This window comes from Labrus bergylta, chromosome 13 (genome assembly GCF_963930695.1).
Source record: "Labrus bergylta chromosome 13, fLabBer1.1, whole genome shotgun sequence".
In the NCBI taxonomy this organism is placed as follows: Eukaryota; Metazoa; Chordata; class Actinopteri; order Labriformes; family Labridae; genus Labrus; species Labrus bergylta.
In genome coordinates this window covers 25,585,446-25,602,796 of record NC_089207.1, presented here as the reverse complement: position 1 = coordinate 25,602,796, position 17,351 = coordinate 25,585,446, and the positions used below count along the sequence as shown (strand labels likewise).

Below are 17,351 nucleotides of genomic sequence, written 5' to 3'. Positions count from 1 at the left end.
ACATCAACACAACACCTCTGATGATGTTCTAACTCACCAGCTACCACGACTACCTGGAAAACCCTAAATGTTCCTCTAGTCGCAAGGTAATAAAACACTCACCTCCACAGAGGCTGCTTATAGAAATAACACGGGACTTTATCGGGGAAGCAGCGAGGTATTTTCCCCGAGCGGTCACCCCCGGTAGAGTACCTTTCCTCCAAATGGTCCCTCTCTCTCCGCAAGCTGCACCTCTGTGATCCCCTCACACTGCAATGGTACTGAACAGCGGTACAAGCGATTGGCCAGTGTAAGCGGAACTCTCTGCGCTTTGGCGACCTGCAGGGGGAGCAGCGGTGATACATTCAAGGCTGTCGGAAAATTCAGTATCATGATTTGAGCCCACGTATTAATTGATCCACACAAGAAAATTGAAAAACCTGGTTTCACTGAATAGCCTAGAATAGATTAATGTTGCGTTAGAATACAGTAAATGTATATACCATACATTCTATGGTATATACCAAATAAATAATTGTTAACTTAAAAATCTGAATACTTCGAAAGCGTTAATAGAATATAATTACTTTATTGATCCCAAACTCGGAAATTGTGGCGTTACAGCAGCAGGTTGTCCAAACACACAATGTTAGCAAAAAACACAATATTAGCAAATCTAAACACAATATAATATTAAATACAAAGTAAATAATCACTAAAAATATCAAAACTAAGAATGTGAATATATACAACCAGGATTTAATTTACTAGTCTAAAGTATGAAAGATTAAATGTACATGTGCAAAAACAGAGTTGAAAATGGACAGTATTGACATAGGGAGACGTACAATCAGCAGATAAAGATATCAGAAGAGACGCTTTTGGATTATTTTAGGTCTTTTCTTATGGATAATAAGATAATAAGGCCTTGTTGATGAGAAGAAAATCACCTTTGTTCAACATTACTTAATTCTTTTTACACTACACCCCCCCATGCAGCCAACAAACATGATTTGATTACAGAATACATTTGCATAAATTAACAAACTTGTAAAACATAACAGAAAGAGCAGCGATATATTGTATTATATTTATTATTGATACATATACATTGATATTATATTCATTTTGTATATGATAAGGTATTCTTTAAAAAGGCTCATAATAATTGTAATATGTAACTCAATTATGTATCAATGGTTCACAAATGTTTATGGATTACTAATAAACTATACAAATAACAATACCGGGCTGCCACAGATAATCTGCTGCCACGATTTTTTTGTGCGCCTTGAAGAATACGTTGTCACAGATCTGCCGCTTCTTTGTGTGTAACTTTCACTTTCACTTTAGCTGCAGCCATTTGTGCACTTTTGAATGGAACCTAAAAGAAGAATTTGCGTATTATTACGTGATTATTCCGTAATCAAGAGCACATACCCTTTCTTTTCTTTTCAGCAGTCTGGTGACTATGTTCGGCGATCACGGAGTGCTTTCAATTTGCATTAAGGGACTTCCCCAGCACTTTTTGGGAAGTGCGTCATGTTTTATATGTCTGGTTCTTCTTAACTTGTCTCTTTAGGGACTCTTTCTGCTTTACGACGGTGATAGGTAGGTTATTTCAGTAATCCTTACCGTCACCGATACATTTTGTTGTTGACAGTGTTCTTTTGTTAATCAACATATAATTGTGTTTTCTCCTCGTAGGCCTATAGCGATGTCCATGTCTATTCAAGACCAACACCAGCTTCAGGCGATTAATCAAATAGCAGACGCTCTCAGCAGCTGTGAAAGCAGCAGGCTGCTGTACCTGTGTGGAAGTCTGGACACGGATCCTAGTGTGACATGTGTGAAGGAGATACTGAAGTCCAAAGTGCTTCGCCAGGAGAGAGGTCACCTGCTTCTGACAGAGCTGATGTTGCGGCTTAGACGTTTTGATATCCTGAGGAAGGTGTGTAAAACCAGCAAGGAAGACGTGGAGAGGACTCTTACCTATAGACAATGTCTGCCGCGTTTCAGGTAAGACTGGTTCCTAATCCAAGGTACTTATCATGCTTGTGTATCTCAAGGTAATAATGTTTGGGTTTTGTCTCTTACTACAGAGTGTTAATGGCTAATATAAGTGAAGATATGACCAACAATGATCTGGACAGCGTGAAATTCTTGTTAAGCAGTATAATACCACGTGAAAACTTGGAAAAAGCAAAGGTAAAGTTTGGCTTCGGTTTTACTTACTGAATAAGTCTGGCGTGGGAGTCTGTGGGAGGGCAGTTTTGGTCATGTTACACACATTTACATGACTATTCTACGGAAATCCCAACTTCCCCTTCTCTGTTCTCTGTGATAGAATTTCCTGGATATCATCATTGAACTTGAAAAGCTGGACAAAGTGTCCCCTGAGAGAGTGGACTTTGTAGAGGAATGTTTAATGAACATCAGCAGGGTGGACCTGGCGAAAAAAGTGATGAAGTACAGGACTTCAGGTAAGAGTGTTGTTTACATCCACTTCTACATACCTCATATAAGAATACACGTGAAAATGTCATTTATTGAGCTTTGAAATAAAAATATTGTAATTAAGAAATCATTATACGTTCTCTAGACAAATGAATGACATTCATTGGGGTATCTGTCATATCGGAATGTGGTCCATGACTCTACCACTCACATAAACTGCTGGCAGTAACACAAAGGAAACATTCCTGCATGACCTACATTTTTACAGTGACCATGACTAATAGGGTACTCTGGCATGTGTCAGACTATATCAACTATGGTATGAAAGAGTGAAACTTAATTTCATTTTCTGTATGATTTAACAAGCATATCTTGATCATTGATTCCTGACACCCTGTTCCACATATTAAAGATTATTTAACAGACATATGTTGTAAGTGTTAAATTATTCCAAATGTTATTATTGTTTATTTATTTTATTTGTTTGTTTATTTAACATGGACATACAGTAACATTGGTGCTGTAACATTTAACCATGCACAAGTTCCAGATGCACTGCTCTTGGTGTTTATAGTTTTAGTTTAAAAACACACACAAAAAAAATGTGATTCGTCCAAACTGTGATGTGTTTATTTGTTTTTCTGTTTACAACAGTGACACCTTCTGAGCAACAATCACAATCACATCAGCATCAACTGTTCAGCTCTCCTGTGAGTATTATATGGAACAAAAGTGAACACATATGTTGTATGATGTACTCCCCCCCTCTTATGCTTTTGAAAAACATGTTCTCCTTAGGGTCCAATTACCACGCCGTATAGTTCCCACTCTCCATGCCAACCTAGACAAGGACAAGTCATCAATCGAGGTAAGACATGCTATATTAAAGCTTATTCAGTAACTACAAAGACATGTGATTTTGTTTATCTATGATGTGTGTATATATATATCTCTATATATATATATATGTGTGTGTGTTTATGTATACAGTATATGCATATGCTTATGTGTGTATGTGTACATATATATGTATATGTATGTTTGTTATTTTTCATTGTTCTAAAATCTAAATGTGATGTCTGGGTGAGCTGGGGTAGTAAGCAGGTTTTGTGCAAACACTGAGTCAGTTAACCCTGAAATGAGGGAAACTCTGGGTTTTTCCGTTTCAGAAAGAGAGGTCACTCAATCCCGAGAAACACGGGTAACTCCTGTTTGACATTCGATTGTGAACTAACTCTTTCACTTTTTGTTGTCAGCTCCAGAAAATAAACGTGTGACTGAATACAGAGCGCAGAGCTGTCAGGTAGGGGTTTCCCTCACTCTCACTGATAGTGCAGTTTTTCTTACTGTAGAATTCATTGCTTTAAATTTGTGAATTGCATTAATTCTTTGTGTGTTCTTTTGTATCACAGAGTCAACTTGACAGGTACAAATTCAACACTAATCCCAGAGGGGTTTGTGTTATCATAGACTGCATTGGAAATGATGGAGGTGAGACACTTGCACCTAGTGCTAGCTTAAATGCTTTAATTAGTTTAATTAGTTTTTTTAATTAGCGGGTGGTGTATATTGTCCTGTACCTGTGGCAGTGGTGATCCAATGATTTTTGACACCTTTAAAAAAAGAGTCTTTGTTGTGCCTTTCTGAGTACCTCTCTGATGTTGAAGGACCAGCAGAGGGAGCCAGATCATTTTGACCAGTGGTTTTCCAATGTAGTGGAGGTCACATGGGAGATCCCATGGGTCATTCATTGGAGGATGAATAAGAGAGAAAAAAATTCTGGAAAAAAAACAACATTATTTTACCTTCCAGTTACTACCAGTTTACTAAACTGGATAAGTAGTTTTTGTAGAGCTCACTAGCCTGAGCTAATGGGAACAAATTGACAGTAAATTTTATATTTTGGTTTTAAACTGCTGGATGGAAAAGAAAATCAGTCTAAAAACACTATTGGTAGCACCTGTAGGTTTAAAATGCTTTGTCTTTATCTAATAATAACCTTTAGGCTTAAACCTAAATTCTGGTTTAATCTTCCTCCCTCAGACATGTTGGAACAGACGTTCCAGGCTCTTCTCTTCAATGTCCTCCTCTACAAGTGGCTGAGTGTGGACGCCACTCTTGCAGCTCTCAGAGAGACATTCAGACAAAGACAGAACCTTGAAGGAGACTGCTTTGTCTGTTGCATCATTAGCCGAGGTACAGACGGCCACATCCTGGGTACAGACTCAAATGTTGCAGGACTTGGTCTGGACAGCATCAGAGGTATGTTCACTGCAGAATCATGCCCCATGCTGGCCGGCAAGCCCAAACTCTTCTTCATCCAGAGGTACAGCGTCCCTGAGTTTCAGCCCTGTGCCAGGATGCAGCACTGGGATGAGGATCTGGAGACAGATGGGTTGTTCAGAAGAGATGTCATCCCTTCAGATGCTGATGTGTTCTGGAGTCACTGCTCGACGGATGAGCGGCAGCTGGAGCAGGGACAGCATCGCTCTGTTTACCTGAAGGCCTTGACAGATGCCTTGCACAAAGGCAGGAGGAGGTACAGATTCTGTTATACATTTTCCAAACAAGCTTTAGATGATCAAATCTAGAATCAGACTAATCTCTTATTGTCATCTGCAGGAAAACACACCTGGTTAATGTCCATACTGAAGTGAATGGAGACATCTTTGAGCACAACAAGAGGAACCCTAGAGCAATGTACCACTTGGAACTGAAACACACTCTACGTAAAGATCTTTACCTACAATAGAGGGCTCCTCAATATCACCTTCATTAAACGCTTCACAATGACAGCTACTTATTTTATTTAACCACACACTTCTTGCCATAGAAGAACATTTTATTGTGCATAGACTGACACCTAGTGGTGTAACTAATAACACTTATATCACAAAACATATGGTTGTTTATATATATTTAATCCTTTTATTTTTTAATTTTTAATTTAAGAAGACAGATTTGTTTTTGTTTTTATTACAGACAACTCACTTTTCCAAATATGAAATGTGACTTATTTTGTCATTTTAGTTATGCATTTGAATTGTGTTTTTGCTTCCTCTCACAGTGCAGCTAAAACATGTATGTGTAGGTAATTTTATTTATTAATGTGAAAATAATTTTTGAGCCTATCTATCTATCTATCTATCTATCTATCTATTTGTTCAGCTCAGATTAATCCACCTTCCAATTTACCTTAACTTTTTTCTTGTGGTAAAGCATGCTTTATTTTAAAAACAAAGAGTGTAATATACATGAAGTTAATCGTAATCAAATTGTCTATATACTGTACTGTATACCTGCAAGTTTCCAGTGTATACGCAAATTCTACGATGTGCTGTGATGTATGTATAACATGAAGTTTAATCACATGAATATGAAGTAAAGTTCGAGCTTAGCATTTACCATGACCTGGATGAGTGAGAACCTACACAGACTACATGCAATATCTTCATTATGTTTTGTCTTATGAGGAGGTCTTACTATCAACTCTTAGTGTGCTCTTAGCTGTCTCTCATTTCTCTAGAATTTAGAATTTCAAAGTATTCTTGTTGTAAATATATAACTTCTAAAGGGAAATTTAAATAACATCTGAAATAATTGCCAGCCACAGTTTGTGCTTGGAGGGAGCAATTACTGATAAAACCGTTATGCATTTATAATTAAATTAAAGCATACATATTTTGTGATAAGAATTACTTTTAACCTAGCGGCCTTGGAAATCAAGGACCAGAATATAATTCCATTTTGACCCCCTCCTCCCACAAATGAAAAAATCAAATCAAATAAAAACACCTTTAAATTGTAATAACAGTAAAAAAAAACAACAACAGTGCATGCGCTTTTTTTATTTTATATTATTTGTTTATTTGTTTATTGTTTCGTGGACAGTCCCCTTTAATTTACTGTACAGTAAAAGAAGCAGCTTTAGCCTTTACGGCTAATGTCCAGCTGTAGTCCCCGGCCAGTTGTCAGTAGGCAACCTAAAATGCAATTGTTAAGATTTAAAATGCAATAAAATACATTACATTTGTAATTACAACAGGCCTAAGCAAAAGGAAAATAGACATACAACATATCACACACAATTGGAGCAGGCACAAACAAAGCACAATCAAAGCAGTTCATGCAATAAAGACAATACTGGGAAAAGAATAATCATAGAGGCCACATTGAAAGCGCATACAAGACATAACATGGAGGCAGACAGCAGCGGCAGCAGCAATGACTATGTCACATCAAACACTCATATCCCATCTGACAGGGATTAACGTGTGCAGTTATAGTTGTCAGACAGCCATGTTTTAAGGTGTGTTGTAAAGGTGGAGTATCTATGTATATCTTTGATAGTGGTGGGCAGTGAATTCCAGTTTTGTGTTGCTCTAACAGAAACTTTAGTACCACGCAGCACTGTGATTGTGACAGTAGGAGGCAGCCAAGTTTTATTAGGAACATCAGGAGACAGCGTGCAGCTTCACATGGACGCGCACAAACACAGGAGTAGGTGTCGTGAACGCGCACGGCTGGGACTGCTGTTGCTATGATGCAATGGCGACTGCGCCGTGGGAAGCGAGCGAGGAGTTGAATGAGTTCTCTCCACAGTTGAAGTGAGGCAGCCGCGGACAGTCGGGACGCCGTCAGTGTCCAGGGATAGACACGGAGACGCTTACAGGGGGGTCCTAACCACATGGAAACACACAGCCAGGTGTGTCTGCTAGCCTCACAGCTAGCCGTGTCATGACGGCTGGAGAGATTTCTCACACATCTGTACGACGCTGCAGCGACACCAGAGAAACACCAACACCCTGTTTGCTCTCCTTATCCGACACCAAGTAAGGAGGGCTTGTTTTTATTTAATTCCTCGTCGCGTTGTCCCACCACACCTGCGACTCAGTGGACCTATTTTGTGCTTCGTTCTGGACCACCATGGCTGAGAGAACCTCAAGCGGGTTGTTAACGATGATGTTGGAGCCCACGCCGGCTGTCGCTATGACCCTGCCGGCGGAGGTCCGGGAGAAGCTGGCGGAGCTGGAGCTGGAGCTCTCAGAGGGTAAGTTGACAACAACATGCACACAGAACTAAACCAAACGCTTGGCAAAGGCACGCTGTATTTGTTCCTGGAGGAGTGCTTTAAACAGTATAATGTTTGACAGCTGTCAGAACCACCGCCCTTTATCTTTAGCTTTGTGGCTCTTGTTTGAAAACATGCCAGCATCCCAGAAGTCCCTCTGCTACCACCAGTCACCCCCAAAACTCAACTTCTGCTGTAGTAATATCCTCCTTACAGCTTACTACAGTGTGCTTACTCACCTAAATTACTCTGGTTAAATGGTTATGATGTTTTATTTGACTTATGATGAAGACAAGCGATGCACATAGACCTGACATTTAGATGTCAAACCTGCAGAAAGCAGAAACAGGTTAGCATGTTTGGCCAGATGGCTATCAGCCTCATAGTTAACAGCTGAACTGACACACCCATGCTGCTCCAATGTGGCCCTGCTGTACACCTCACCAGATCATTTGTCCTCTCCAAAGTTTAAGAAACTGGGAAATTGAAAAGCCAAACCATTCTCATCTTGTATGACCTGACACCATCTTATGGTAATTACTGTTTTTAATCATAAACCATGGAAGTACAAGATCATAAGAAAAGTTGAAACATTGCTGAATAAGGGCAACGCAGGCTTTAAATGTTTATGTAAGCAAACATGACGATCTTTTTTCTACAAACTTAATTCAAGAATACTGCTGCTGATATTCAAACTTTTTTGTGTGTGCGTCCATTTGTACGGGTGCACACTGTATATGTTTTTAGGTTCAGTTGCTCCCTTTTAGGATGACTGTTTTGACTTTACATTTTGATAAACTTATAGTACAAATTGAGCAAGAAGAGGCATTTGTTCATGGATGTCTTGCATCTGCAGACTTATATAAAACTATATTAATTGTTATTTCTCAAATAAATTTATGTATCCTTACATTTGACACTATACATTTGATTGTATCCTATGAGTTAAATCTTTTTACAACCAGATGTTTTAAACCAAAGCTAACCTCATTCTTACTTCCAAGCCAAGCTCTATACAGAACTTTTGATCATAATTGCTGCATTTACACATAAACAAAGAAGGGATGTCTACTAGACAGTCCCTTAACCGCATTATATCATTTCCAAATACAAAGCCCTCTATAATTGGAAATGATGCTTACTGTTAGGATTTACATAATCACTTCACTAAAAGACAATATATTAGACGTATCATGTTACAGCCAAGTCTACAAATGAACCAAGAAAAAAAAAAGATGAAGTCCAAAACCTCTTTTTACTTCATTACTTTGTATTTAACTGTAAACACTTAGTACAGTAAAGACTAAACAAAGCTATAGGCGTAGTCTCCTGTGGATATTAAATCCTTAAAAGCACAGTTTTAGTGCACTGTTAAAAAGGGGGGTTAGAGAACAGTAAATCAGGTTTATTGATGAGTTTTCTTTTACCTAGCTTTCCTTTAGTGTTTGTGTTAGTTCAATGAGACCTATTGTTTCAGTGTGATTCTGTGTTTGAGTTGTTCGCACGTGGTTAAATTAGCTGAGCTTTTGTAAAGCTATACTAATTAATGGCCTACATTAAGTCTGATTAGTTTTGGAGTTTGACCCGCGGGTGTGACCCTATTTCTTGCCAGCTTTAAGGAAAATGTGAAATCTACAATGCATTCATTGTAATCTTAAAACTTGAAACAATAGAAAACCAAGTGATCCGTGGTTAAATTAAAGCCTTTACTTGTCCTGTGAAGACTGGCTGCAGGAGCACTGGCTGCCTCAGGCCGGGGTGAGGAAAAGACCAAAGGTGCACGCTTTGATAAGCACATTAACCGCCACCAAGGGCCCTAATGGGATAGACATGTTTTCAGGAGCTGCAACCAAATTAATCTATATCTGTCCAGTTTCCTCTTCCTGCTCTCCACATGTCACATCCTGCCATGTTGGAGCTGTGATAGCAGTATCTCTCTCTGCCTCTGTTGCCTTCTGCTTCTTCTCCCATGCAGCTCAATAACTTTCACAGCCTCTCTCTGTGACTCCACAATTCCATGTTACCTTTATTCTGTCCCTGATCAAAGAGGAGAATGTCATTCTCTTTTTGTGTGTGAAGAGAAATCAAGCTCTTTCTCTCCGGTCTCAAATCCTATTCCTGTAAGCGGCTGCGAACTCTTCACCTCGTGATGTTGCCCTTCAGTTGCCTCCCCGTTGCATCCTGTCTCAGGATATAAAAGACGTCTAGGATTTATTGGAAGGAGATGAGAGCCTGACAATCCTGCAGGTTTTCTCTCTTTCTCATTGTGCTCTTCTCACAGGGATTTAAAGTCAGGCATGTCTGTGACCCACTGAGGGATTCATCTTGGTTTTTTAGTATGCCTGAGCAGGCAGAAACACTGTATTATTCATGATGTTGAATAGATGTGTCATGTATGTTTTCTTAAGCAGTTTGGCAGCGGCAGTCATTGGAATAACATGAGTCTGAGACAATCCAGCAGCTGAGCTAGATAATAGTCCAGTGTCAGCAGCTTCAGCCTGCTAATGTGACAAATAAACAACTTGTGCACTCTTATTGTGTTATAATAGATAGTGCGTCCTCAAGCGATGCATAATGCATTAATTTTCAATGTATTTCTTAGTGAGCATGTGTGCTAGCTATAATGTTCAATTTTTCCCTTTTATTCCTAACTTGTCTTTACATGCTGCTTTTAATATGGTTTTGTAACTTACTAATCATGAAAAAGGCTTTACTTAAAGAGCCCATATTATGCCCTTTTTGGGGTTCGTATATTTAATCTATGTACCTACTTTTGTATGTTCACAATAGCTAAAGTCCGAAAAAAGTGTCTGTTTTCATGTACTGCTCCTCCTTGCTCCCTGAGTCAGTCAGCTACGCTCTGCTGAGCCCCCACTGTTAGACCCCACGTGAGCCAAGTCTGCTCTGATTGGTCTGCCGATCCGCTCTGTCGTTATTGGTCAGTTGCTCAGCACGTGTCTCGGAAATTTCAACATGAGCTGCAGGGCTTGCCACAACGAGCCAATGGGCTTAGATCAGTGATCTCACACTGACAATGACGCCGCACTGACAATTTTTTATTGGGGGGGGCTAGAACCGAGCGTTACATGCAGCTAATGCTACAGCTAACAGGAGGAGGTAGGAGAAGCCGCGTTTCCGCGGACTTTGAATTTTTGCACATAGATGTGCCTAAACATGCACAGGACACTTGGAAAACACACTAAAGGGCATATAAAACCAGAAGAAGCATAATATGGGACCTTTAATAGACACGATTCCATTACAGTGTGGCAGGATTACTAAATAATATGAATACCTTCAGTACCTTCAGATTCACTGTAAATGTGGAAAATGGACTCAGTAAGTAAAAAGGCTTTCGAGATTTAAAGCCCCTGAAAAGTTGACTTTACATCTGTTTTCCTCCATAACATTAGATATCCCTTTTTAAATTAGTTACAGTCAAAGCTTAGAAAAACATGATAAATACTACCTGAGACCTAGTATTTGCTAAAAGAGAGGTTTGTCTTAGAAGCAGAATAGATACAGTGTCATTTGTAAAATCTATAATGGTTGAATCTCTTTCACACCATTTCCCAACTGCCTTTTTACTCTTAATCTGAAAAAGGGGAAAATGCCCCCAAAATATCATCCCGAAGTTCCTCATGTAGGACTCGAAGCTGGGTGAGAAAAATTGTTTTAAAGACCGTAAACCAGTCCAGTTATCCAGTTTAGGGTTGTCGCAGAATTTCAAGTTTTGATACGATAATAAAAATCAAACGAAAAACGTATACCTGTTTAAGATATCAGGTTAACAAAAATAGAAGTCCTAGGCATCCAATATTGAGACATTTATTGTTTTAATGACCAAAAAATGCTCTACACTCTCTTAATTGCAGAGATACATTGGTGACATTTTGGTTGTGTGTGCTAATGTATCTCTGCAATTTAGAGAGTGTGCAGCATTGTGTGTGCAGTAGACAGTTTCCTTAGTTGTCCCCAAGTATAGGGTATGTAGACCCAATTGAAGTATTCGGATTAACAGATCTGTGAACTTGAATGAACAACTGCTGCTGTCTATCTTTTGCTCGCCGCAGTTTTTGGTTAAAAATAATTCAACACTATCACTCCCAAAATAACAGTGTTTGTATCATTTTAAAACACGTGATATCAAAAGTATGACAAAACCTTTGACCACCTAAATCCAGTTAGCTCTGTAAGTCTGCTTAATGAGAAGGTTGCTTAGCAGACTGTAACCCCTCCTAACAAGTTCTACCCAGCACAGTTATTGAAAAGGTATACTGTGGTATTTCTCAGCTGACCTGGATGTAGATGAGCGGTCAGAAGATGGGGCGTAAAAGGAGGCCAAGGAGACTGATGACCCCTATTATCTCCTGCAGGGGGGAAAGAGGGAGAGACGTGTCTGCTGAGTAATTCATAGACTCGCTCTATCATTCCTCGGTTCCTGTCCCTCCTTCTTTGTTTGCTCTCTAAACCCTCTGATTACAAAGTCATTTTAAGTCCCGTGCTGGTGTATGCATGCTGGAACTTCCCTGAGTTGGTCATTGCTTTTATTCTGCCTGCTCTGTTTCAGCAAACATTGACAGGGAAGAAAAACAGGTTTTTGGTAATTTAGGTGGTTTCTTGCTTGTGTTTTTTTTTATGTTTGAAGCAGGCTTGAGTATTAATTTGGGAACTCTTTTTTGAAAATGTTCTGTTCATTATAAGCCACATTAAGAGTTCAGTAAAATGATAGGCACTGTTTGTATTTGTTTCTATTCTCGTCTGTATCCTATAGCTGATGAAATGACCCATGCTGATCATTAAAGTTACACCTTATCACTAATTTTGAAACTTTACTCACTGTAGGGTGCAGAGTGCTGTCAGATGGAAACTGAAGTAATAAGATGGTGATGATTGAACTTGCACAACCTTCTACACCTTTGGCACTGTCTGAGGATTGAGGCTGTAATAATCGTCTGTTGTCCAAATTAACTTTGTCACGTGGTTTGAAAGTTCACTTGGTTGTTGTTGCTATCAATCTTACTCTTACCTGACCATTTCTTTGTAAGAAGCTATCAAGTGCAACAAGACCATAGAAGAAGAAGATATATTTTACTGTGAAGGGAAATTACATTTTACACTTTTGTTGAACATGCTACACACACATAGGCTGAAATACACACACGCACAAACAGGACAATGATAAACTGGACATGCATGAAAGCAGAGATGTCAGAGGGAGGGGGCTGCCCATAGCGAGCATCTTGCTCAAGGGCACCTCCTCGGTAGTATTTAGGAAGTACACTGGCACCTCTCCAGCTATCAGAACAGTTTCCAGACTTTGTCCGGTGACCCTCCAGTTCCCAACCTAAGTCCATATAGACTGAGCTAATGCCGCCCCCAAAATCAAGTTCTGATACCGGGAGTCAAACCCGGGACGCCTGGGTTAAAACAAGGAATCTTAACGGCTAGACCATAGGGGAGTAAAGTATTCAACTGTATTACAACTCTTACACAGTGCTCTGCCATTCCTGACAAACTGACTCACAGGATGATTGCAGATTCAAAAATAAAATGAAAATTAATGATTTTGAGAGAAAACCATGAAATCTCTTCAGCGTGAAATAATTGTCAATCTTATTTTATTCATTGTTGCAACTGTACTTTAAAGCAATGATTTGGGATTTTTTCACCTATTATGATGAGTTTCTCATTGGTTTTGATTTACAGTAGATCCATTTTTTTGACCTACAGCTGCTATTTTCTGCTGATTATTTGTCCGAAGAGTAAGTAAGCGGAGGCTACAAAATCTTGTACCCATAGAAATCTCTGCTCTTACCCATTCTGCCCCTTTACAGCTTTTTTTGTTGCTCACACCACGCAACATGTGGAACAAATATCAATATCCATTTAATTTCTACTACCATGGCATTCATTTCAATGATCAATTTCCTAGAATGCATATACAGTAATAACATGTATTCCCCAGATCCTTAAAAAACCTTTATATACCCCTAATGGTAGAACCTTCATTGAACAGAAGCACCACACAATAATGTGTTATATTGGCTTGTTATTCAACTTAGGTCATACGCTGCATAATAGGTGGGCTAAGATAGCTTTGGTGACCAGCAGTGTCATAAAAACTCTTTTTGGAATGTATGAGTGTACAGGAAACCCCAGTGAGCTGGCCTACAGACTTTGTTAAGGGAAGACCACTATGTGCAGGGAATGACTGCTTACTGGTCCTGACTCATTCCTCTCTGTGGTCTCTGACTCCCAACACCAACTCATAAAGAAACAACATCCACTGGGCTCACACTGAGTCTTCAGCCTATTGTTTAGAAGAAACAAACATTCAATGAATGTGAGATCCCATTGTACATTAAGAGCTTTAACAACATGTAGGATTTAGGACAATTACTGAAGGGCTTGTGTGTTGACGGCTGCTTAGCCCCATAATAGGATCCAGAAGAGAAGAATGTTGAGCCTTGGATCTAGCTCGCTGGCGGCTGTAGCTGCTATAAAGTCCAGTTCAGAGATAAAGAGTTAGCTATGCTGTGACCCATAGTGGAGGAGAGAACGTGGTGGAGGGTAATAAATATTTCAAGGGTGTGCCTCAGAGCGGAGTAGAGCTTCAGATTCTTGTGCTGCTCTCATGTGCTTCAGCTTGTGTTCAGTCCGTGCACATGGAAGTGTGTGGTACTTTGACTTTTTTGCTCGTGTTTCTGGGTCGGTGGTAAAGGTGCTCCTCTATGTGTAGTAAAGAAACACAGGGCTGTGTTTCTAATCAGGCTAAAAATACTCCAATTGTTTTCCCTTGTGACTAAATTGCATTTTGTTCCTCTGTACTGTAGGTCCCATCTGTGTTCTTTAACTGCACTCTTCAACATCCTGTCTCTGTCTTTATACTGTAGGAGCCAAAAATCTCTTTTCTCAAGAAATATTTGCTTCTGTAAGGATTAGATAAAAAAAGGAATTGATTGATTTGTTTTTAATCACATCTTGCCTACCATCCCATAGTTTTTGCCCTTGTAAAATTTGATATCAAGTTTTGAAATTAATCCTTACATTCAAAAGAAAATTGTTAATACTCCTATATTGTGAATGCTTTCAGTAGAACAGTTTTAAAGTTTGTTCTGAAAGTTAAGATATAACATTTCTTAATTTACATCATATCTTTCTCTCTGAACCGATTCAACTGTGAAAAGTCCCTAACTAATTAGTGTCTCAAGCAATGCTGCATTGAAATTGTCACAGTTGAAGACATTAATCGCTGAACAATTGAGCTCTGTCACAGTCCACAGGATGACACACGGCAACATTTTCTAGTGTGGGGAAAGGTGAAAGGAAACCAGGCATGTTAGACATCTAATACTCTGATCAGACCTGGATCCTTGCTAACTATCCAAGAGAATTAGCTGTACGCTCAATTAATTGAGTAAAACCAAATCAAAAGTTGACTGATTAAAGACGAGTAGACCTTCATCCTTATATTGCAAACTATTAGAAGCTTAACTTGCTGCCACTGCATACTCTTAAGTATCTCTGCATGTCTGTATCATTAACCTTTGGATCAGATGAAACCAGGAAGTTTGTCATTTTCATGCCCACCAGAGTCCTGGCCCTTTGCCCCTTTAGATGTTGTTGCCAGCCTCCAGCCAGGCCATCATGCTGTCCATCCTGGTACAGAAAATATTCTCTGTGGTGGTTCAGAAGGTGTGTATGTCAGCACTATAAGGGAATGATTAAGGATGTTAAGAAGACTATTTTGCAGAACTGAATTAACATCTCAGGTCCAATGTATAATCCTCGTTGAAATGCATGCCAGGCACAGTACCTTTTGTGCATGTGGGGTTGACAGCTAATGTTTCCTTGCTGTGAGAGAGATGCCACATGCAGCGTAGAGCAGGGTGGGGCAGCGGGCACCGGAACCATAAAGATCTGCTGAGTGACTAAACAAGCTGCATGCCCCACTTCAAGGACACATTACCAAACCCACACTACTCTTCTGCCCACCATGGCTTTTGTACTGCCTAATTCAGAATTCAGGTTTGAAAATATTGTCATCTGCTTGCCTACCTGTGTGTATTGATGCCTTGCCCCTCTTTGAAAATCTGGATGAGACAGAGGCTCACCATGAGATTTGAATGGCAGAAGACACGCATAAAGAGTCAGGTAACTAAAGTTCACTCTGTGGTGTGAGTGTGACGAGTGCTCACTTAGAGAACAAATTCTATTATTCATGTTTCTTGCATAAGTAGAGTATGTTTTCAACATTTGTACTGCTGTGTTAGAGGTGCTGCGGGAATTGCTTGCAGAGAGGGGGATGCAGGGCTGAGGTCACTGAGCTGTGCAGAGAGCTTTTATCCGACATAAAGTCTTTCAAAGCTCAAGGTGAAAATTCATAAATTGCCCTTGTCACAGCCCACGCTGCTGTCTTTATCTGATCCAACTCACTTCTATCATTTCATATTTCATTTTCTCTGTTGAAACATAACATGTAATACCAGAGAGCTAAACTATGACGACATACATCCCAAAAGCTGTAGCTAAAATGTTAATTATTTGGCATTATCAGCTATTAAATTATTCTGCAAAACAACAAGATTACATCTTGTTTAGCTGCTCTGAACCATCTGTTGTTACCTCCCTCTTACCTATTACCTTTTATTCACAAGTGTGCTCACTTTAATGTTAAAAACCTGGCAGTTTTTAATTGAAATAATTAATGATTAACAATTCCACATAGGTGATGTAATGATGTACTGGTCAGTGCCATGAACACCTATTAGCTTCTCTTGACCTTCTCTGACTATGACTTAGCCGAAGTCAGCCAGCACAGCATGTCAGGGCAGAGGGAGTCTATGAACTCAGCAGCTGGCCAGAGAGCAGCCATAAGTGTAGAATATGAAGGAATAAAAGCTATGAAATAAATTTTCTTAGCTCTGTAAACCATCTGGGTTCCTCAAGATGCTAATATGGAGCTACAGCTTCACTTGGAGTAGCCAGTCTTCTTTTTACTTTTAGGGTGGAAGTTTACGTTTGGGAATATAACATCAACACCCCAACTCCAACTTCTAAGAGATGTCTGAGAAGACAATGAACATGACTTGATTTTTTTATTTTTCAGTCAATGTGTGCGCCTACTCAGGTGTGATGTGCAGATCAAAGACAGACAGAGCCCTTTGTAGCAACAGCAGGCTGCATTGTGAGCCTTCCTGGTGGAAAACAAACACAGAAAATGTCTGGAATGTGCCGTGACCTATCAACTTCACCGTGAGGAGAGGGTTTTCTAAACCCCAACCACTGCTGGAGGGCGAGGCTACATACAACAAACATACACACAGCCTAGCAGGTTGTCCCAGCCTTTAAAAGAACAAGGCCAAGTTTCCCCCTCCTCTTTACCCCGTTCCCTTAGGTGTCCCAGTAGAATACAGGAGGAAAAAGATAAAACACATCTGTGTGAGTTTTTTTCTTGAGGGGTTTAACCCAGGCCTTTTCTTTTTAAATATATATTTTACCCAGCCCACATACCAGAAAATTCATTTTCAGCCTGTGTACTTTCTGAGCAAGCAGACAGTTTCAGGTGAGCTCTGCTGCTGATAGTCCGCAGAGACTTTTCCCAGTGTGTACCTGTAAATACGCAAAGAGAGGGCAAGTCAGGACTGCATTTAAATATCCTAAGGCATAACTGACAAATGGTGGAGTCTGTTTCAGCATTTAACAACCACTAACTAATTCTTGTAAGACATAAATCATCTGGATAAACAACAACCATACTTGTTGTAATAAGACTTTCTCCTTTCTGAGCCAGCTCCTGGTGGTGCATTAAGAGGTGCATTTTCATTTGAAGCATACTGGG

At 39.7% G+C, this 17,351-nt stretch overlaps 3 protein-coding genes across 11 annotated transcripts in view; 2 read left to right on the top strand and 1 right to left on the bottom strand.

Annotated features, from left to right (window-relative positions):
• Positions 1-305, bottom strand: part of LOC109996842 (hyccin 2) — a 42,979-nt gene extending 42,674 nt beyond the window's left edge. For 2 of the 5 annotated variants that reach the window (XM_020651156.3, XM_065961967.1), the window contains exon 1: positions 103-305. The gene's annotated coding sequence lies outside the window, so the exon portion shown is untranslated. The remainder of the gene's footprint in view (positions 1-102) is intronic. The other 3 variants (XM_065961969.1, XM_020651158.3, XM_065961968.1) reach the window with 3 other exon arrangements.
• A 1,004-nt stretch (positions 306-1,309) lies between these two features.
• On the top strand, positions 1,310-5,840 carry LOC109996854 (CASP8 and FADD-like apoptosis regulator). Its single transcript, XM_020651174.3, has 10 exons — positions 1,310-1,590; positions 1,687-1,998; positions 2,082-2,187; positions 2,327-2,462; positions 3,091-3,146; positions 3,235-3,304; positions 3,693-3,739; positions 3,849-3,927; positions 4,480-4,975; positions 5,059-5,840. The coding sequence occupies exons 2-10, from the start codon at positions 1,697-1,699 to the stop codon at positions 5,186-5,188; spliced, it is 1,422 nt and encodes a 473-aa protein (XP_020506830.3). The 5' UTR covers positions 1,310-1,590; positions 1,687-1,696; the 3' UTR covers positions 5,189-5,840.
• Positions 5,841-6,973: 1,133 nt separating this feature from the next.
• dip2a (disco-interacting protein 2 homolog A) overlaps positions 6,974-17,351 on the top strand; it is a 76,717-nt gene continuing 66,339 nt past the window's right edge. For 2 of the 5 annotated variants that reach the window (XM_020651150.3, XM_029280645.2), the window contains exon 1: positions 6,975-7,486. In XM_020651150.3, coding sequence (XP_020506806.1) covers positions 7,363-7,486 — 124 coding nt within the window. In that variant the 5' untranslated portion in view covers positions 6,975-7,362. Of the gene's footprint in view, positions 7,487-17,351 lie in introns of all 5 variants that reach the window. The other 3 variants (XM_065961822.1, XM_020651152.3, XM_029280644.2) reach the window with 2 other exon arrangements.

Excerpts from the sequence above, each read along its gene's own strand:
- LOC109996854 (XM_020651174.3), top strand. The coding sequence starts at position 1,697 with ATGTCCATGTCTATTCAAGACCAACACCAGCTTCAGGCGATTAATCAA. Across the intron at positions 3,147-3,234 it reads ATCAACTGTTCAGCTCTCCT|GGTCCAATTACCACGCCGTA; the intron begins GTGAGTATTATA and ends TGTTCTCCTTAG. Across the intron at positions 4,976-5,058 it reads TTGCACAAAGGCAGGAGGAG|GAAAACACACCTGGTTAATG; the intron begins GTACAGATTCTG and ends TGTCATCTGCAG.